Source organism: Lagenorhynchus albirostris, chromosome 12, assembly GCF_949774975.1.
Source record: "Lagenorhynchus albirostris chromosome 12, mLagAlb1.1, whole genome shotgun sequence".
NCBI lineage: Eukaryota > Metazoa > Chordata > Mammalia > Artiodactyla > Delphinidae > Lagenorhynchus > Lagenorhynchus albirostris.
In genome coordinates, this window is record NC_083106.1 from 8,229,405 (window position 1) to 8,252,136 (window position 22,732).

General features: G+C 44.3%; 1 protein-coding gene across 1 annotated transcript in view; it reads right to left on the reverse strand.

The window, feature by feature from the left end:
- FNDC1 (fibronectin type III domain containing 1) overlaps nt 1–22,732 on the reverse strand; it is a 97,398-nt gene that overhangs the window by 20,431 nt on the left and 54,235 nt on the right. Inside the window, exons 9-16 of the mRNA XM_060168139.1 lie at nt 22,281–22,388; nt 19,433–19,621; nt 15,378–17,978; nt 13,502–13,602; nt 11,464–11,575; nt 9,967–10,353; nt 2,289–2,357; nt 712–855 (exon numbers count right to left, since the gene is read on the reverse strand). Of these exons, the coding sequence (XP_060024122.1) occupies nt 712–855; nt 2,289–2,357; nt 9,967–10,353; nt 11,464–11,575; nt 13,502–13,602; nt 15,378–17,978; nt 19,433–19,621; nt 22,281–22,388 (3,711 nt within the window). The remainder of the gene's footprint in view (nt 1–711; nt 856–2,288; nt 2,358–9,966; nt 10,354–11,463; nt 11,576–13,501; nt 13,603–15,377; nt 17,979–19,432; nt 19,622–22,280; nt 22,389–22,732) is intronic.

Genomic DNA, 22,732 nt, shown 5'->3' on the forward strand with positions numbered 1-22,732 from the left:
TCCGGGAAGATCCCACATGCCGCGGAGCAACTAAGCCCGTGCACCACAACTACTGAGCCTGCTCTCTACAGCCCGTGAGCCACAACTACTGAGCCCGTGAGCCGCAATACTGAAGCCCGCGCCTAGAGCCCACGCTCCGCAACAAGAGAAGCCACCGCAATGAGAAGCCCGCGCACCACAACCAGAGAAAGCCCGCGCGCTGCCACGAAGACCCAACGCAGCCAACAATAAATAAATTAATTTAAAAAAAAACTGAAGGAAAACAGCTTCAGCTCTTTGAAACTCTAAGTAGCTCAATTCAGTAAACCGCTCATCTTTTAGGAAGAAGTTAATGAAGTGCAGGCAAGGCCTAGTGGAAGTCTCATCTCAGAAAAGTTGACTACAGTAAAAATACTCCTATTCCCTGGACTGGTGATTATCGAAAGTGTTCCCTCCTCTTCGTCCACACAAGGCAGCCTCTCTAAACTCTATTCTGTCGGATCCCAAACGTTCTCCTGCATTCATCCCCCCTCCCGACTTCTGCAGAAAGCAAGCTCATGTGCATCTAAACAGGAATGACTCGCTGAATCAGCCCAAATGGAAAATTCGTCCGGGAAGATAAGCCACCGCTGCAAGTGCGCTGCCTTGGCCAGTCCAAGGGATTAGCTGTGCTCTTCTTCAAGGAACGAAAGTTAAAACCCACGGCTCTCTGATTCAGGAAGTTCTATTTACCAACAAATCGCTTCTTTCCAGCCAGATCGAACTCTTCTTCAGGGTAGGAACTGATGGAGCCTTCCGGGGGGATGACAGCAGGAGTGGCAGCAGGGGTGGAGGGCTTGGTGGTGGCCGGCAGCCTTGAGGTCTCAGCTTCATAATCTGAAACGATGCGATGGTTTTGTAATTGGGCACTTCCAGAAAAGGGGCACCGTGTACCATCAAAAGAGACCTTCTTAAGATTGATCTCTACACGGAAGCACGTGCGCGCACGCACCCCACCGCTCCGTGGAATAAACGCTATGCCTGAACGGAATGTGATGCTAACAAAACGGTATCTCCTCCCACTTCAGTCCTCTCGGAAAAGCAGCTCCTGGTGAAAGAAAGGAAGGAAGAAAAGAAACACGATGACCAGAAAAATGAGATTTTTAGAATCAAAGCTGGACAGAAACTTAGAATTCACCCCGTTTTGCAGGCTCCTGTTACTGGTCCAAGACCATTCTCTGCCTAAATAATTTTCCCTTTTAAAGCCATAAAAAATTCACATGAGAAAAGAAACTTGATTTTTTAAAAAATTTATCTTCTGTGTATGGGCTTTTCTCTGGGGAGGGGTGTAGGATTAATCCTATTCAGAGAACTAATCCGTTAACAAAAAAGAAAACTCTGCTCCCTTTCAACAGCTCCAAACCATAAGAAAGGTGCTATTTTCAAAGATGCTAAGAAAGCTTCCTTTGCTTTCTCACATCTGCTGTTTTTCTTTTAAGTCCATTTTTTTTTTTTTTGAAAACTGGGGGATTAAACCACTACATGGAACGATCGTGATGGCATCAAAGGTGACATTATTCCCACATTCGTGATTTAAGAGCCTTGGAACTACAGACAGCAGCAGGCAGGCAGAGCACAAAAATGGGGACAGACATCCCGAGTGTCAAAGGCCAGCACTGGGGTGGGGACAAGATTTCCACGTGGATTCCTTCAATTTCGGAGGCAACTTACAAAACACACAGAACCATCGCAGGGTCCTAAGTACAATGACAGGATTAGTTACCATTGATGGAGTGAGTGTTCCAGGTGCCATGCAAGGCGTGTGTATTCTTTACCTTAGAAACTTACCTTGACGTGAAAACATGCTATGATTAAAAAAAAAAAAGAATCAGCACATCTAGAGCACTGCACTTTTTTATGTAATTAGAAAAGGAGAGGAAGGAAAGAATGAGAATGGGAAGAGTCAAGGCTGGAGGCCGAGACCTGGTTAAACCAAGTCATTTTACTAACGGTGTGGATGGGGGACAGGAAGGCTCAGAATGAAGCAGCTCCAGGATCTCTAGAGGAAGGAGGGGCTGAGAGGGAGGGAAAGCGGGGCTCAGGGAACTGGTCTGCAAGCTGCATCTGTGTATCAAGAACACTGTTTTCCTTTAGGTTAACCTGTATTGGGGGGTAGCTTGGAGGGGGACGGTATAACCACCCTTCCCTAAGCATTGCCACCCACCCCTGCGTTCCGAAGGAAACGGAAATTGAAGTCATCCACTTAGTCATTAAAATAAGATTCTCCCATCAGAAAAGTATGCAAATAATGTGTTTAAAAACATTAGTACCTTCATCATAGATCACGTACGCCTCTTCCGTGGGCACTGCCGTGTCGGTCTCCAATCCTGAGAACTCATCTAGTGAAGGAGGAGAGGGGAAGGGTCAGCAAACGCCCCAGGGTTTCTTCTCAGCATCACGCCGAGGACACAGTGATCCAGCCTCATGATGGTTCCAGGGGAGTAAGCGCCCCCTGCCAGGGGCTCCTCAGCTTCCTCAGAAGGAAGGGAGCTGGAACCCAGATTTTCTCTCCTTTGTACTCAGAAAAGGGCCCTGGGGCGCCCTCAAGGATCGAAACAAAGATGCCTCCCCAGCATCCCCGACCAGCTCAAGGGGCTGTTCCTGACCTTCCTCCCACCTCTGCGGCGCCCAGGCTCCCCCTGGCCCAGGATGTTGCAGGCCTGAGAACAGGCATTCTGGGAGAGCAGAGAGTGGCAGCTGGTACCCAGGATGGGGACAAAACTCCTTCTTCCGGGAGCTCCTTTGTTCATGGCACCCTCATTCTCTCCAACCCCTGGATCCTGCCACTCACATGTTCCAGAAGCAGGGTGACCTCCTGCCTCTCCTCTTTCCCAATCTGGCTTCACTGCCCCTCTAAGCTCCCAGCCTCTCTCACCGACTCAGCAGATAAATCTGTACTGATTAGACTTCTTAACTTGCATATGAAGTTTGGAAATAATATTCCAATGACTACAAACTCCTTTACAAACGGGTAGGGCTTTATTTACAAAACCATGAGATCTATTATGACTACAAAATTATCCTCTAAATGCAATTAATAGACTTTTATATGTGATTTTTTGATGTCTTCCAGAAAGCCCTAATTATAAGAACCATTGTTAAAATGACTATTATTAATGACTGAACTGATATCACGAGCATGGATGACAACTTGGTTAAGAAAGGTGAGTGAAAGCAAAAACCACATTTTTTGCGTCCACCATCTGGGTCCTTTCAGCAGAAGCTTTTTTGAGAAGGTGGGAGGAGATCAATATATTACTTCTCGACCTGTGGGAGGAAAACGCAGCTGCAAAAAGGAGACCGTTTCTTTGTAGCCGGTAAGATCTTGAGGCACCTTAAAAATTCAGAGGAATTCCTTCCTTCCTTTTGACCTGAAGCCACAGCAATTATACGGAACTCTCAATTCAAGGCACACTGAAAAGGCAGAGGGGGTGTGAGGGGACGGCAAGCAGGAACGAGGATTTATCATTTGCCTTCTGGGCATCAGGCACTTCACATATATATTGTTCGAGTGAATCCTCACATAAGATAAATGGGGTTCATTACACCCACTTCTCATCCAAGGACACCAAGGATTTATACCATGCCTGGAGCCACACAGCTGGTAAGGGATAAAGCGCTGAAACAGACTTGGACTTGAAGCCCTCGGCTCCAAAGACTACGTTCTTTATACTTCGTCACTGCCGCCACTGTTTAAAAGTTGGACTAACCGATCTTTTGCTTGTAAACCTTAAGGCACTTTATCAGAATCGTCATTCCGCAGCATAATGAAAGGGGAATTGAACTAGAAAGTATACCGACGCCCTTCACTCAAAATATTACAGGCACCGATTTTGAATGGTTTTCTTGCTAGGAAATCACTGATCATTCCTGAGAGATACACCAATGTAATCATTCTACTAGCCTTGTCTGAGCCTACTTTGAATAACTTCAGGAGTGCGATGCTGCCGAAACAAACTCCACCAGCCGAGGACAGTGGCAACCTTGCCTCGCCTGTCTGGCCCCTCTGCGATGAAAAGCCCCGCATACACCTGAGGCCCGTGACACGCCCCCCCCCACCTGCCTCACCATGGAGGTGGTGAGGCTGGGGATGTTCTGACAGGGCCAACGAAAGTCAACAAAGAGAAGTTGTAAATGATCTGCCTTTCAGGATGGGCATTTCGAGAAAAACGATTAGACGCGATGTTTTTTTAGGTCATTCCAATGTCAATATGTCTGGATCCAAGAGGAATGACTTCTGGGCTGGTTTCAATTAGACAGTTTTCAGGGTGACACCACCTAACGTTTGGAGTTACCTGGCTGTTGTGTCCCAGAAACCATCTTCCTCCCTGTGTCCATTTAACTTTCAAGAATGTAGTCTTGTTTCACCTCATTATCAGCTCAGGTTCATTTCCTTTCATTATTATTCTTGCTCAGGTCAAAATGAATAAACTGTACAATGTTTGCCTCCCGGAGTGAACGAGAAAAGGGGAAACTATAGGGTTTCTTTCATGGACTCCTGATACTAAATACAATTCCTTGAGGAGCTGAAACGCTCTGGTCCAGCACCAGGCCACAGACACGATGCCTGCGAACTTGGATCACTTCTTGAGATGAGTGACAGTTAAGTCTTCTGGCAAAAGTAAACATCCTACTGAGTGATTTAGTGCTCCTTTTTTTGTTTTAAGACCAAATGAAGTCAGGCATAATTTTTCTAAAAGAGCACCATCTTGATTCCAAGTAAAAGAAACTTGCAGATGTAATGAAACAGTTTTACAATTTGGGGGGAAAAGCTGACCCTCAGAATTTGCCCCACCTGAATGCCATCTTGAAGCATTTGGAGCTACATAAAACTGGATGTTTTATAAGCCAACCCAGAATCAATATCAAAAGCTTCCACCTCTTCGTATAAAAGTAGGTGCCAGCCACCAACCATGTGGTACTCAAGTTTATTTTCTTGAGTAGTTTATCCAAACAGTCATGAAAAAAAATGAGCGTAAAATGTTCGGGTCTTAGCTCCAGAGATATTTTTTTTAAACTATAAAAGAGATTCTCATTAGAAGTTTAGAGAGAAGGTAAATTCCAGCCGTTTGAAACCCAAGGATATTTGCAAATTATTTGGTTAAATTTGAAGTGAATTTTCAAGTGAATTTTCAATTCCAGCTCAAGTGAAATTTTCAATTTCCAGCTCAAGTGAATTTTCAATTTCCAGCTCAAGTGAATTTTCAATTATTCTGTTTCTATTTTCTGTCTCGAGAGTGAGCTGTGGCAGGAGGGAACTGTTTTCCACAATGACTGATGGTCTTCTAAAACATGCCCCAAGGTCACGTTACAAATTGTTGAAGACGTTCAGCTGGCTCGTAACATTTCCAGACACACACGATACCATCAGATCTGCTGTCGAAACAGAACCTGAAAAACAAGGATCGCTGGTAAAAGACTTCTCAGTAGAAAACAGAGAATGCCTATGGCTTGGGGTATGGTGTAGATATCCAAAGCTGCATAATTAGGTACCGTGAGGAATCTGAGATGAAGCAGAGGACGCTATCTCTACTGCAAGGAGTTTATTATTTAATAGAGAAATCATAGCAAGCAAAAAAGTGTGTGTGTGTGTGTGTGTGTGTGTGTGTGTGTGTGTGTAAGAGAGAGAAAGAACACCAATACGCTGGAAACAAGCATATAATATGCATCTATGCTTACAGGAATATGCAAACAATATGGCCTCTATAACAAATGCTTAAATTACTGGAATGATTTAATGACACAAGGTTATTCCCAAAACACTATTTTAAAGCAGTGTTTTCAAGGGAAAGAGGGGCAGGATTTAACCAAGGGAGCCGAGACTAAGAGACGTGAAAAGATGATTTTAAAATTGGAGGGCTAGAAACAAAATGTTAGGACTTTGCCAATGGAAGATAATGACAAATGGTCGGCTATATGGGGATTGAAGAGGGGACTCTTGGAAGGGGAGGTATTCTCTCAGGGATCACAACACAGGTTCTAAATCATCATCCCTACAACAGCAATTTCAGGTTACTAGGTTGCAAAGTGCCATGGCCAAAATTTGCTTGGTAAATAAACATTGGTTGTAAGCACATGGAGCCCCAGCACTTGTGGGTGTGCATTATAAACCGAACTACAGTCGTCCCTAGATGTACACTGGGACTTGGTCCAGGAGCCCCTGTGAATACCAAAATCTGTGGATGCTCGAGTCCTTTTTATAAAATAGAGAAGTACAAGGAATCCAAGTTTGGTTGAATCCGTGGATGTGAAACCCGCGGTACAGAGGGCCCCCTGTACACCGAATACAACAAAAAAAGTACTGGAGAGAAAACACAAACATGAGAGCAGAGCAAGAGGCAGGGAGACACGGTACAGGTGGTACTGGGAGTGAAGTGTGAAGGGGAGAGTTGGGACCGTCGCTCCGCTGACATCAGCATCTGTCCTGAGTCTCACTGTCCCATTTACAGGATGTGATTCTGCAGGTCGAGGCCACTGGAACGTGTTCAACTAAGAAATAGCAAACTCTACTGTACTTTAGAGATAATACGGAGGGTTTTCGTGAACAATTTTGACTGTGATTTTCTAATTACAAGCCGTCTTTAGAAGCCAATTCCCCCTTAAGATGCTCCCTTCCTCTCTACCTCTCTCCAGGATTAGCCCTGACAGTTGCGTTCCAGTGGTGGAGGAAACGGGGACCGTGCTTTCTATTTCTGAGGCAAGCGCAGGGCTTGGCTGGGTCACATTCAAGGAATGTGTGTCGAGCTGCACATCTGGGTAGGAGGCACACGGAGGCTGGTGTAAGGAAGCCCAGTAAGGAGGAATCATTTGAGTGTTGGGCCAAAAGGGTCAGCCTAGCAATGGAGGTATGAAGTCTAAGAAATGTGACGGAGGAAGAATCGGTGGGAACTGATGAGACCTGACAACAGAGATGAGAGAACCAAAGGAGACATGAGACACCAAAGCCTCAGGCCTGCAGAAACGGATCTTTATCCCATCTTGCTCTGCCGTAAACAACTTGGTTTCCTGATGAGAGGGAGCTGTTTCTATCTACTGTAATTTCAGGTAGATTGTGCATTGGATTGTGAGGTTTCAGAGGCACAGCTACGTCACCGACTCTTCTATGTTTCCCACAGAACCCAACCCATGTGGAGTAGATGATTAATGATCATTTGCTGACATTATTTTTCAAAATTATGAATGAAGCCAGAAAAACAAAAACAAGAGCTACTCCATCCTCTTCAAATTACCACACGGGCTTTCTCATAATGAAATCACTGTACAATGATAAAGAAACATTTATCAAATGAATTCCCTAAATCAGGGTTTATCTAGACACAAGACTTAATCATGCTCACTTTCAATTTCAGAACCTATACACAGAAAGTATAAAAAATAGCTATGTCAACATCATTAGTTATTAGGGAACTAGGAATCTAAACCACAATGAGGTACCACTTCACACCCGCTGTGAATGAAAAAGACAGATAATAACAGGTGTTGGTGAAGATGGAGAGAAACTGGACACCTCATACATTACTGGTGGGAATAAAAATGGTGCAGCTGCGATGGAAAACAGTTTGGTCGTTCCTCAAAAAGCTAAACAGAGAGTTACCATTCGACACAGCAACTCTACACAAGAGAATTAAAACCAGGAATTCAAAAAAAAAAAACAAACCTGTACGTGAATGTTCACAGCGGCACTAGTCATAATAGACAAAAGGTGTTAAAAACCCAAATGTCCATCAACTGATAAAGGGACAAAATGTGGTCTCTCCACACAATGGAATATTAATCAGCAATAAAAGGAATGAAGTACAGACATATTCTACAATGTGGAGGAAACCTGAAAACAAATTATGCTAATTGAAAGAAGCCAGACACAAAAGGACACATTTCACATGATTCCATTTACATGAAATGTCCAGAACAGGCAACTATAGAGGCAGAAAGTAGATGAGTGGTTTCCCGGAGCTGGGAGGAGCAGAGAATGGGGAGTGACTACTAATGAGTCTAGGGTTTGTTTTGGAGGGTGATGAAGATGTTCTGGAATTTGATAGTGCTGCTTGTTGCACAGCTCTATGAATCTGCTAAAAACTGTACACTTTAAAAGGGAGAACTTGATGGTATGTGATTTCTGTCTCGAGAAAGCTATTATTAAAGATGTTTTTTAATAAAAACAACTATGATTGGAAATGATACTAGGAAGAAAATGTTTAATAAAGTTGTTAGTGGAGCAGCAGAAATAAACAAGGAAGGTAAGCCATACAGAAGTATTTTTAAAATCATAAATTATAGTACATGATGATATTGTTTGAGAATGATAGGTTGCTCTCCCCAAATTTAATTGCTTTTCCAAGACTTTGTACTTATTTTCGAAATGCTGTCTAGAGATGAATTGTTACTTTTTTTTTTTTTTTTACTACCATTGCATTTCTTTTTTATTTCTTTTTATTTTTTTATTTTTATTGGAGTCTAGTTGCTTTTAGAGATATATTATTATTAACACTTGGACACTAATTTGGCTTGGGCTAGGCTATCAGACGAATGGACAGGAGTGAAGTAAAAAATACACATCTCTAGCATGATCTGCAAAGAAAAGAAGAAACAAAAATACCAAGAAAAATATCGACCTTCATGCCAACTAAAAAGCCCCGAAATACAACGGAAATGCAAATGCAAAGAACATGCAATAAAGCCTACATCAGAGGAGACAAAAGAAAATGTAAAATATTAATAATAGTAGTAGTAGTAATTAGAACCAAATCCAAAATAGTCACTCTTCTGTTTACAACCAATTATTAAACAAATATCTGTTCTAATTATACTTCAATTAAAAAAATGAAACACATCAATGTACGCAGAAGTAAGGAAGATACATAATATTTTCATACCGGAAACCCAAAGGTAAATTCCAATTTGTACTCACTGGGTTAGCTGGTAGTGTGAGAATTTTCTTCCCAATCGTCCTCTTCTTCAGTGTGTTCCTTGTTCTTTGGTGTGAATTTTTCAGATATGTCAAATGTTCCTGTTTCTTCAGAACTTGTCCATGGAAAGACTAACTTCAAACAGAATTCCCAGTTTGGAGACAGCATTCATGTTCAAACTGATTGGGTTTATCAGGTCAATGATGCTATGTAAGAGTTCGGGGCATGAGTGTGATTTCCTGAAATGAAGGGTCTTCACTCTGCGTTAGCTTAAAAAGACAGAAGCTTTACAGCCTGCATTGCAATTCATTTCAACCCGAGGGAAGGGGGTGAATTTGCCTTCTCGAGCCTGAGGCAAATACAGGATGACACAGCAGGGGCGCAGGACAGCCCTGGCTGGGTGTCCCAGAGCAGGGAAAGGGCTCAGTCTTAGCCAGTGGACGGCCCCTGCTGCCACGCAAGGATAAGCGTTTTCCAAAGGGACTGCTGATCAAACATGCTTGGGAAATCCTACTTTACTTGAAAATTCACAATGAGACTATTCAACAGTTAGAGTCCAACAGGAAGAAATTCCTTTAACCTTGTTTACATCACACAGGTAATCACAGACCCTTTTTTAAAAAATTACTATATAATAATAATTATTATTATATTTTAATTATTATTATAACCAGTACTAATCTACTAATATCCAGTGGGACACACTTTGGGAAGCACACTGGTCCAAACTAACAATGTCCCATGTTTCAGCCAGATTTTTGACTTGGGTGGTGACAAAGGTTGCCAGATAAAACAGAGGATGCCCACCTAGATTTGAATAGTAGAAAAGCTTTCATATAAGCACGTCCCACGCAGTATTTTTGTTTGCTCAGTCTGGCCATCCTAGTTGTGACACAGCGTGGTCAGTAAACCCCGTGAGCTATAAGCGCCTGCAGCTGCTTCTCCACTGTGCAACCCCACTCACCGCCCCGCTGTCTCTGCGGCCCTAGTCGGCAACGCAGTGCGCCATCACATGAGTTACCGGCACAACGAAGACGGTTACCTTCCTCGGGGTGGCACTCCGGGATCCCATCTGAGCCCACGACGAGGTTGCCATCCTCGTCATGTCGCTCCAGGGTCCCGGGGCGGCAGGTGGGGATGCGAGCGGCGGCCTCGGGGGCGGTGGTAGTGGTGGTTGACTGCGTAGTGGTTCGGGTGGTCGCTGGGCGCGTGGTGCTGGTCGTGGTGGGCTGAGGGGGCGTGGTGGTCGGGGGTCGCGTGCTGGCGGTGGAGGAACTGGTGGTTGTCTTGACGACCCCCAAGCCCACCAGGGGCTTCCCTCCGAGGCTCAAAATGGGCTTATCCTGGGGACTGGCCAAGGGTTTGCCATATCGCCCCTGCCCGAAGAGGGGGAGGCCATCGGGGCTCACCACGGGGGTCCCTCCCAGATCTGAAACAAAAATCAAACAAAATCTGTGCAACAAGGTGAAAGGACACAGGAAAAGCAAGTGGAAAATGTCTTCTCAGAGGCTTCTATTTTCATCAGTAAAAGGCAAAGAAATAATTAAAGGGACATCAGGTGAGGGAGCAGTATCTGCTGCTATCCAGAAATTTCTAGGCTATTTATATTATCCATTACTCTGTACTAGCTTATATAAATATATAAATATTTCATTGTTACGCCCCATTACCTGCAATAACTCGAAGTCTCCAGTAAGGAAAGTAATTCTTTCCCCCTCTTCATTCCTACCCCTAAAGACTTCAGTGTTACTGTGGACAGTAAGGTGGCAAACTTATTCTGTAAAGGGCCAGAGAGTAAGTATTTTAAGCTTTATGACGCCACTACTCAACTCTGCCACTACCGGGCAAACAAGCCACGGACAGTACACCAGCAAATGCATGTTTCCATGCTCCACTGAAACTTTGCGTATGGGTAGTGAAATGTGAATTTAACATAAGATTCACATGTCACAAATGTTATCATTCCAGGATTTTCTGGCAGTCATTTAAAAATGTAAAAACTATTCTGAGCTCCCAGGCTGTATAACAACAGGCAGCAGACAGGGTTCGGCTTCAGAAGCTGCTTTGCTGACTCCTGCTCTCGGCTGCCCAATCCCAAGAATGAAGTCAAGAGCCACCTTTTCTAGAGGGTGGAGAGTCTGTAAGAAGACAGTTGGATCAGGGAAGAAGCTAAGTTCTGCCCCCTTCTGAGGCACCTCCTTTCCACATGGCTCAAGGGCCCCCATTAAAAATGAGTAGGGGGCTTCCCTGGTGGCACAGTGGTTGGGAGTCCGCCTGCCGATGCAGGGGACACGGGTTCGTGCCCCGGTCCGGGAAGATCCCACGTGCCGTGGAGCAGCTGGGCCCGTGAGCTGTGGTCGCTGAGCCTGCGCGTCCGGAGCCTGTGCTCCGCAACGGGAGAGGCCACAACAGTGAGAGGCCCGCGTACCGCAAAAAATAAAAAAAATTTTAAAAAAATGAGTAGGAGGAGAAAGAGAGAAGTTGTCACTCTACAGCTAAGTCAGGACACTTTTGCTCCTTAAAAAACACTCTCACTTACCCACAATGGTTCGACCATCTCCTCCTAGTTTAACTCGAAGGGGATTTCCTTGTGAATCTTGGAGGTGCCTTCCTTCTCCGTTCAATACTAACCCACGATCAAGATCCACGACCTATATCCATGACACAGATTAAAAGATACATTGAACATTTCAAAATGTTCACCTTAATCCAACTGCATGAACATATGTGAATAGGAAACATTATTTTGTCAGCATCATTCATAAGGTTTAATAAGAATAAAGTACGGAACAGTCACATTTCATATTATAATTGCTTATCTATATAATATGTAAATTGTTTTAAGTTTCTCAAATATTCAAAAGATGTTCAAAATACTTTTACCATTTAATATGTTGTAGTATGTAAAAAGTAGGAAACAACCTAAGTGTTCATCAACAGAGGAAAGAGATTAAATAAATTATGGCCCATCCATCCAGTGAAATACTATGCAGCCCATGAAAAGGATTCGGAAATTCTATATTTATTGACATATCCTGATGCAGACTTAGATTATAGGACTGATTATGTTGCAAAACTAAAATATATTCATTTGTGTATATAAACTTAAAAGTACAGAGAGAAAATTCTGGACAGATTATATCCCAAACTGTTAACAGGGGTTATTTCTAAGAAGTGGTTTGGGATGCGTATTATCTTTTTCATATATTTCTGAATTGTTTTAACTTCTTGCCATGAACATGACATGTTTCTATTTAGCTGTGAGTGTTAAAAATCAAAGTTGCTGTAACAAAACCAATTTAATTTGTAATTAAATTGCCTAATACAGTATGCATGCAAAATGTTCATATTCTAAGGAATTATAAAACTTGAACAAAAGGTATTATTACCTCTGTTAAGAAACAACTCATGCTCTACACTGTTGGTTCTCCAAGTGTGGTCCTGGACCAGCTGCCCCAGCCTCACCTGGGAACTTGTCGGATATGAGAATTACCTGGCCCTACCCAGACCGCACTGACAAGCCCCCCGGGGATTCCGATGCTCACCAATGTTTGAAAACCATGACTCTGCACAATCAGGCCATTGGAGGAGCCCCTGCAAGCAGGCCACTTTGTTGGGTGCTGTCTCAGTAATTAAAATAAAACTTATTTATATAAACCCTCCTTTTGAAATCTACTCCACACTGTTTCAATTCAAAATTGTTTACAATGACGCTTCGCTTTAATATGCATCCTTCCTTCCATGAATTTCTGTTCCTTTGAGAAATGATAAAATGGATCTTTAGGTCACCTGTGACTGAAAATTCTTCGAAGTTCTTCAGTACGTTTTCCTAAACCTTATTGTTTTAAATGGGAAGTTTTGACTGGGAATTCTACTATAAATAATTTTTTGACTCTCTGAAAAAATATTTTAAAACTCTGAACATTGTAAGGTGTTCTGCCTGTCACCCCCAACCCACCAAAAACTCCTAAACATTTATCTTAACCCCAGGAAGTTAAAGTCATTTAGCTTAAACATACATAAAGCACTAATACTTATTTTTTATTTTAGTCAAATTGTTGGAAGATTCAAAAGGTGATCTGATTAAAAACTGCCTATTTGATTCCGGGATTTTTGGCTTGTTCAATTGTTTTTACCCTGCTTTCTTTTACAAAGGATTTGAGACAATTTACAGAAAATATGTATACTCTTTAATCGAACAATAACAAGAAATAAAATAAAGCTATCAGGCAGGAGTGGGAAAACAGAAGTTCATTTGAGAGGCTGGGCCTCAGGTTTTCTGTAACTGTTTGGCCCAAACATTTGTGTGACCTTCCTAACCTATCAAAGCAAATGGGAACAAAGGCCCATGTCTGACCTAATTAGTTATGAGAAGAAAGCAAACTCGTTACTCAGGAGAATCAGGGATTTTTCTGAGCACTGGAAGAAACAATATAGTATAAGTATATCGACACACAAGTGGTTAAAACTAGAGAAGAAAAAAAAAGACCGCTTCGTTTTTTATTATACAATGCCCACCATTTTTCTCTTCCCAACAGCATGAAAATAACCAGTATGTGTAAAGAAGTTTACCCTACCCACTTTGTTCCTTGAGGACCATTGATAATTCTTTGTCCACTTGGTTTTCCATTACTACCAGGAAGTACTCTCCCTTCTGCATTTGGTCTTCCATTATAACCTACACAATACAAAAAAAAAAAAAAAAAAACAAAAAACAAAACAGAAACAAAAAAAAAATCCAACAACAGGACCTGGTAAATTCAACATTCCTGGAAAGTTGGCTTCATACCAAACTATATCTAGTAACACATCTTTTCAAACAGGAACACTAAACAGAATTTTAAACCAATAGCTCAAATATATTAGATAATGATAGTCTTAAATTGTGACTTGTACATGACACATATGAATGCCTATGAAAAGTATGGTAAAGTCACAGTTTTCTGACATTACTGGGGGAATAAGTGTGCTCAGCATAAGTAAATTTTCCAGATAAGGCTTAAGACCTTAAAGCTAGTAGCTGTAGCTTTATTTTAGCCAGTTGGAAGGGAGAGGGAAGGAGAGTCGGAACGATGGGGAAAATTCTCTCTAAAGTGTACGAGATGCTGTCCTGCTCTCCTCCACAGAGTATACTTAACACGCTCACTATTTCTAGCTGACTTGGGTCCCGCTCATCAATTGCAGAGCATAAACCCAGAGCTGACTCAAAGCTCGACTTCAGTGGGGCTGCTTGGGTAGTATTTGTTCAGAGAGGAAGTGGCAGGCCCAGTTGGCTGGCCTTAGTTGCTGTCTGTCTGCTCCTGGCACCTGCCCTCTCTCTTCACCTCACACCCTTTCTGATCAGCTGCAGTTTGGTTGAGGCCTCCACTGGGAGCATTCTGCTCCAGCCTGGCCCACCAGATAAAGTGCTTGGGCTTCCTGACAGCTATCTGCAGGTCAGAGACATTTCTCTCGCTCAAATAGTTAACGAAAAATTAAAATTTATTGAGTTTTTTCTATGTACAAGGGAATGTGGGTTTTACTTCTATTGTCAGGGTCTTAGGTTTGTGTAAAAGAGTCCGTTTTAATGGAAAACTGAACTCCACATGGGGTACTGTTCTATGTCCTTAAGCTGGGCTAAATTAACAACATATTGCACAGATTAACAAATATTAATACATTCATTCAACAGTGTTCTAGTAAGCCCTGATTCCATGCAAGGAGAGGGTAAGGCACCAGTTAACTGAATGCAGATTTCAGGTAAATACCTTAGGTCCTGCCCTGGGGTCCATGTAGACTCCAGTTCACAGCTGCCTACATTCTGTCCTCAACCTAAGTCACACATCGGCCTGCTACTCCGCTGTGTGACATTCATCTTCAACATGCCTTTTCTGGAGGTTTGAAGCAACATTCACTGATTGCAATGTCTGAGCAATCTTCACCCAAGACATTTGAGTTTGTCCCGGGGTATTTTCAGCTGAGGGTTTTATATGCAGAACAACAAGCACACGATCCAGCCCACACAGGGAGGTACTCCTTCCTGTGGACTCCTTAATATGCCCTGGCACAGGGACAGGTAAAAATAACGTAAAACACAGGAACCTGAGTTTGGCATCATGGCTACGACATATTTTCAGATTTAGAGCATATGTTAAGGAACTCAAAGAAGCAGTATGGGATAGCGGAATGGCCGAGAGCTGTGGAGTTAGTGTTTGGGAATGGAATTGCAGCTCAGCCACTTCACAGCTGTCTGGCCTCCAGCAAACCACTCAGACCCCTAAGCACTGGTTTCCTCATCTGAAGACCAGGAGAAGTAATGCAAACCCAGGCGATGGTTATGAGTATGCGCTCATGTTACATCTGCAAAGCTCCTGACACAACGCTTGGACAGAGCAGATGCTCGATAAAATAAAAGGAATTTCTACGAACCCTGCTGAGAACCGTAAAGAAAACGTTAAGTTAAAAACAAATTACCTTGTCTGGAAGGGGGTCTCACAGGCGGACGTGAGAACGGGTTCCGGAATCTTGAGTTCATCATGCGCTGGCGCAAGGAGAGCATAGGGGTGGTGGACGAGTAGATGGCAGGGGCGCGCGTGGTGAACCGCGGCGGGGAGGGGGGGGCCTCCGTGGGACTTGGGGTGGCAGGGCTGCGAGGGGGGTGTCTGGGCGGGAGGTGCGTGGCTCTCGGGGAGCTGCCCGGAGGTGGAGGAAGAGGACGCTTCACTGGGGTGGCGTTCTTGTCCTGCGGGGAGCTCACTCTGGGAGGCGCAAGCACGATAGCAGGCTCTGTCTCCCCCTTAGCGATGTTCCCATCCACGTGCTTGCCGCCCCTGGGGATGAAGGACGAGGGCCACTTTGGAACAGAGGAAGACAGTGGGTCCTTGTCCTTTCCTCCGTTAAAAAACATCATGTCTTCATCTTCCTCCTCGGCCGAGACCGACTGCTGCGATTTTGACGGCAGGGGCTCCCTTTTGGGTGGCGTGGCCTGGGACGCACCGTCCTTCTTCCCCACCGCCTGGGGCCCTGCTCTGCCGGGGACCCTGGGGCGGGCTTGGGGGTGGAGGCTGCCGGGCCTGCCTAAGGGTCTGCGGAGGTGACTGTCGCCGGCGCTTCTTGCCTGAGCCTCCACCTGTTGGTGCTTGGGAAGGGACGGGGCGGCGACCTTGGCAGCCGCCGAGTATGCGGGCGCCCGGATGCCCCTGGTCTCCGCTTCTGAGCTGTCGTCGGAATCCTCGCTCTGATTCTGGGGAGACGCGGGAAGCCCCCCCTGGGAGCTCGCCGTGAGGGAGGACTGCCTGCCTCTGGACGAGTAAGGGTCTGAGAAGGAGGCGCTTTCCTGCGACGTGGGGTGGGGACGCCCGGCCTGGGGATTGGAAGGCGGACGCCCTTCTTCCTTGCTCTGCGGGCCGCGGGGCTGCTGCTGGGACGCGGAGACGGCCGATGAAGGCTGCTTTTCCGGAGCGGCGGACCCGGCACCCATCCTTCGGGGCACGCGGGTCCCGCGGTGGTGCTGCGAGCGAGGCGCAGGAGACAGCTGCGTTTGGGAAGAGCCGCCCTCCACGCCCGCGTCGGTGCTCTGTTGAACATCCTGCGCCTTAGAGGGCGGAGATTTGGCCTGAGGATGCGCCCCTGCCCAGGTCCCCGCGGATTTGGGGTTCTCTTCGAGGGGCTCCTTCCGCTGCGGGCTCGCCGCTCTCTGAGGGCCTCTTCTCAGGTGGTCCGCACCCCGGGAGACAAGCTGCCCGGAGGAGGAAGACGCGTGGTCATTCGCCACGGTGGCCGGGAGCGGCTGTTCGTCCCCTGCCTCTTCTTCGCTGTCTTCATGGCCGCCCAAGCCTCGCCTGTGGTCAGAAGCTGGGTGAGAATTCACCCTCGAGTGAACCCGGGGGTCCACGGTGGACGGCGGGGAGCTGGAGGGCCGTAACCGGGGTCCTCGGCCGCCGCCAAGCCGGTGTGGATATCTGCCGGGGGCAGCGAAGGGCCTGTTCCTGAGCGCACTGAAATGTCCAGAGACAGGCGCCCGGGACCGAAATGTCGGGGCCGTGGCTTCAGCCTGCTTCCCTTTCTCTTCAGCATCGTCACCGCCGCCGTCCGAGTCATCTGCGCCTTCAGAGGCCTGTGTCCTTGAGGAGAGACGAGAGGAGGCCGAGGAGGGCTGGGTAGCCCGTAACGGCGCGGTGGACTTGGCGGCTGGGGCCTCGTGACCATCCTTCCAGCCCCTGGAGAGCGGGGGCCCGGGCTGTGGTTGGGTGGGCAGCAGCCGAGATGGCCCCCCGTGGGATGGAGACAGTCTCGCGGGTGGGCCTGAAGCCCTGGAATTTTCCTCCCCATCCTCAGAGTGGGGCGCCCTCCGAGAGGGCAAGGCTGGTTTTATGCCGTGGTTCGCGGAGCCTCCGTCGCGCAGGGCGCCCCAGGCTGGGTGCCGGCCGGGCGCCAGGGCGGGCCGGGCGTGCGCTGCGCTCCGGGGAGGCGGCTGCGGGGAGCCTGCGGCTGGCCCTTCCTCCTCTTGGTCCACGGAGTCATTGTCATCAGAGCTGGAAGGGCGGTGAGCGGGGCCCTCGGGGGGTGTGGCTGGGACCGAAGAGGCGGAGGGGGGCGCCCCTGGGCGAGGGTGAGAGGCGGGCGACGAGCCACGCTTGTCCGCGCCGTCCTTCCGGGGCAGCCCCGGCGTTCGGGCTCTCCCCGGAGCCCGCCCCGCAGGGAGGACCGGGTGGACAGGTCTACTTGGTGGCCTCTGCTGGGGCTTCTGGCCTTGGGTCTCCGAGGGCGAGGTTGGCGGGTGCCCTCGGGAATCCAGCACTTCCTCCTCGGTGATTTCTGTCGACTGAGGATCCACCCCTTCACTCTTCCGAGGGGGAAGCTGGGGTTTCCTGGGCAGCCCACCATTAGCCAATATTTTGTTCTTCAAGTCAAGAAGCAGGTTCTTGACGTTTCTCCCTTGGGGAGAAACACGCAAACGAGTGTGTTTTGAGGAAGCTGGAGCTTTGGGCGAAGATGAGGACGGCTCGGGCTTTTCAGGCTCGTGAGGATCTTCCGTGTCTGCTTTCTGCTGAACATCAGACTCACTGGTAGGGGCTGTAATAGATTTTAAAGAGTTTGATGTCAAAGAAGAAATATGAAAGATATGCAACGGAAAATGAGTAAGATGGCAGTATGGAGGTGTTTAAAATTAGTAATAATAATCGATGACTTCTCCTCCTTTAGACCTGACACTTGCTTTCCCAGTTACAGCAAATCTCTTTTAAAGTTCTATTTTGCTGTAAGTAATATAGTCCTAGAGAATATGTGTATTGAGTTTCTATAAACTGAATCAGGCTATGTATGCCACGTCTTATTTGAAGCCGGGCTTTTCAGGCTTGTGATGAGTACTTGGAAGTAATTGAAATGAGTACTTGGAAGTAATTCATTGATTTTGTAAGCACAAAATCTTATATAGGACTTTCTTAATATAACTGTCAAGATATTACAAGTGCATTATAGCCATTCTTGACAATGTAGGCAAGAAATACACACAAGCCTGGCACAAAATGTTGAATGATCTATACTGAAAGCTATACGGAGACGTGTCGTGTATAAATTGCAAATGACTGGGGCGAGCTACAAATTTGTAATTTTTGAGGCATTACAAAGAGTCCCCTATTCCGCATAACATGTCCTTACTTGCTTTTTTCTTGCCTAAAATCCTTTTTATGATGGATACATTTGTAATCCCACAATAAAGCCTAAAATAAAAAGACCCCTGGGGTAGGCAAAACATTATATTATGTGTACCCTATAATTTACCCTTTATTGAGAGCAGGATGGAATGCGGGAAGGGATGCTGTAAGGGGAGAAGGACTTGTATAGCAATGGGGGATCCAGAGAGAGCAAACTTCATCTATTTCAGGTTTTTTTAATGATAGAACTGTGTAATATTGCAGTATACTGTGGGTCCTCACAGCATATAATGAAGGAGAAAGCTCCCAATATCTGGTGCAAATGTAGACAAGCAGGAAAGAAAACACAGTCCAGAAACACCCCGCTCCAACTTTGGTTTTTGTTAACCTGCTGGGGTTTGATACTGAGCAGATAAACAAGGTAACTGAAATTCTTCTGAGTAAGGCTGCACCCCAGAATAATGGCATACAAACTATAAAAATTTTATGTGCCATTTATTCATTAAAATGAACTAAAAATGTCACATTCTGCCTCTAAAAATGTTCTTTCCCTGTCATCGTAAACCCCAAATTACACAATGATATAAGATGAATCACATAATGAATATATTAGTCACATAATTACTACATAATTCATAATTACTATTATAATAGTAATTAATGCTGTTAGCCATCAATAACATTTTAGCGTTTGGGGAGACCAATTTCTAAAGGGACCACAAAAATATTACAGACATCAATATGGTACCTTAACCCCAAAATTCATCCACAGAGCAGTTCTAAACCCAAGAGCATGATTCAAAGTAACACACCACAATTAGCAGTAATGAAGAGAGAGAAAAAGAGAGCCACAAACACACAATGTCTACTTACTTGCTGGCAGAGCGACAATGAAGGCTTTGGAATGAGGCCCCATTCCTCTCCTGTTTGCGGCCCGGATTTTGAAAAGATAGCGTTCCCCAGGCTGCAGACCATCCACTAGGGCAGAAGTAGTCTCTCCAGGATAGGTGAGGGACTTTGCTCCAAACGGTTTGAGAGCCGGGGCGTATGAAAGAATGTATTCTGAAATGATTTGGCAGACGGTTGGAAGGAGGAAACTGAAAACAGTCCTGTGTCCAGTAGACAGACTGTATGGGCAGGATGAATTAGAACGTGCATTACTAAAATTAATTCTCTAGCGATGCACGCCAAGTCAGTAGCTGGAGCATAAAGACACAGTAGAAGGCGAACTGACAAGTCAATCAGGCTACCAGACGGGCCTACGGAGTCAGTCAGCTAGCAACCTTCCGTTTACAGCAAACTAAATACATGGACCCCGGGAGGCCAGTCTTCATACATTTACCAAAAATATTTACCCTTGTGTTTGGGTTTTTTCTTCATTGTGTTTATTTACTAATTTACTGTGACAGACTGTATGCAGAAGACAAGAAACCACAGGGAAAAAAATGACAATTCCTAGGAACTGATTCTGAAGAGCTGCTGACACCTTTAAGAGTTCCATTGTATTAATCTGGGCTATCTGCATTTGTGCATTAAGCCAGATAAATTCCATATTTGGAATATAATTTCACTTTTGTAGGAATTATGAAAGTTCTTAATATATTCGGATAAAGATTTTTCACAGTATTTAAAACTGTGAGGAAAAGTTGCTGAGTCATGGATTTATGTGATGTTTAATGTCTCCATCCTTAATTGGCTATATCTATAAATATATAATGCCCTGGGCCTTTGAAAATCATAGCAAATTCAGTCCAAGGGACTAATATATCTCTATGCTTATATGGAAATGCAACATAAGGAAGCCACATTTTAAAGCATAATTTTCACCCTCAACTAAAAACTGTCATGCCTATTTTCCTGCCAATGAACTCAAGATTTACAAAACTTATCAAATTAATATGAGTAGGAGGTAACCAAGAAAAATAATTTAAATTACAGAATGACCAAGCAATTATCATACTTCCTAGGGGAGCCTGGATGATCTGTCCTTTTCCCTAAGCTCTAATCTTTAAAAAGTACATTTGTCTGAAAAACAAAAAAACCCAGCATTCTTTTCTCATTGAAAATGAACAAACTAGTCATTTGTGGTGGTCAAAAGTAAGAATTAAAAGAACCCACTGTCTACAAAATTTTGTAATTCTGGTTTTTTTTTTTTGTGGATTCAATTCATCTGGAAAAAATTTAACCATGTCAAAGTATATTCTTTTATTATGTTTTCTATTTCTCAGGCATAAAAAAATGCCCCAGGATAATTATGAATTTACAATCCCACCACTATACCTTTAGGTTAGTGAGGTACATGAGTTCTTTCGGACATAAAAACTCAGTAGCTATTTATTACTTCTGGCAATATTTAATTGACTACCAGGGAGCTTCTTTTGCCAAAGAGCTATAAATATAAACTAAGATGTGGGAGAGGGGAAAAAAATAAGTGGCATGGTAGGTAATAAGGTCACCACAGGAGCAATAACTGATTTATTTTTAATAACTTCATAACTTTTTTTATAAAAAGGTAGTCAGCTAAAACATGTCTTTATTCAAGTTTCAGAAGTCTTTTCAGCATCACAATAATGATACAGAAGCCAATGGTCAAACTGTCATAAAAAGAACGATTAAAAACGGGGTATCCTAACTATTTTTTCTCTTCATTTGTTTCTGATTTATTCCACTGAAAAAATGAACAAGAATAGTACAATATATTCTTTCAAAACGTGGGAAGTGAGAAAGCATTAAGTTTAGAAAATACTGTCCTACCTCCACCTTCCGTAATTTCTACCGTTCAGTGAAAAGATATCCTTATAGGTCAGAAGAGATAACTTACAGTTGACTATAAAACAGAACCACCCAATTTCTTCAATTAAGAAATTCTCAAAGAAGATCAGTGATAATTTTCTGAATTTTCTTAAGCTTACACAAACTTTCCATATTATAGTTTTCTTCCAAAATCAAGCAACAATAAAAAGTAGCCTTAGAGTACCTTTGTATAGGTGATGTCAGGGGAACCCTCAACACCACCCTTTTAAGTGTCTCCAGATAGACTTCCAAAAGGTTCTTGAATGTTTTTACATTAAAAAGAAATTATCTGCGCTTTTATTTAATGTTCTCAACAGACCATTTTAAAATTTAACTAGCTGTGGATATTCTATGCTATTTTCATTTTTTTAAATCTACAGTATTTTTTTCTATTTTAAGGTCATATTTTCCTCAACCAGCCCCCCCACCCAAAATCAATTGTTCAAAATGCTGACAAACAGGGAAAAAGTCTATTTAACATTTTATTTTATTACTTGATTTTCAAGCCCATTAAATATTTATAGTCCCATGGGATTTCTGCTTACTCCTACCTGCCATGATCTTACTGGCACCATGAAAAGGCCCACAGCGTGAAAAACAGGGTGTCCTTTTGTTTGGTTAAAGGTTGTGATGTCACATCCATACAATTAAAAACAGCCCTCTCGATAATAGCATCAAAATCCCTGCATAGAGGCAAGATGAAAAGTCATCTTCACGATGACCTGGGTCTTACTGACAATGAAAACCCCTCATGAAACATCCTTGTCCATTGCCTCAGCACCCCTGATAGCTACGTTGCTTCCCTGTTGCTTGTGCAGTCACCAAGCCTGCGATTAGAACCAGTTTTTATCAGAGTCAATGTACACAGCTCCCTTTGGGGTATTTCACGCCCACGTGCTTCTTATACCTTAAGTAATGAGGTTCCTACCTTTCACTTTCCCCTCCGTCTCTAGCAGTGCATCCCAAGCTACCGTGACAGCCGTAGGTTTGCCATTGACTGGCCAGACGGTTAAATTTTCAGGCGCTGTGGTAGGAGCTACAAAAGGACAAGGATCCAAGGTTTAAAAGTGCCCTCATGGGTATTCTAAAAGGAAATGACATGTGGTCCCTACATACACACTTTTTATTGCAGAGCTGCTGTGTTAACTTTCATTACACACGAGAGAAAATTCTCCACTTGCTCTTGGCGTGATTTATATCAGTTTTCCCAACTCATATAGTAAGGTTAGACATGCACAGGGAAATGCTTTTAGGAATTCAGAATCTCCCTCGTTGCTGAATATCGAAATATACAAAGAAGATGAAAATCCAGTTTCAACTTCTTTTGAATAAGGTTTCTAAAGACACAGTTTAAAAGAAAATAATTGTAGTCTTAAATAT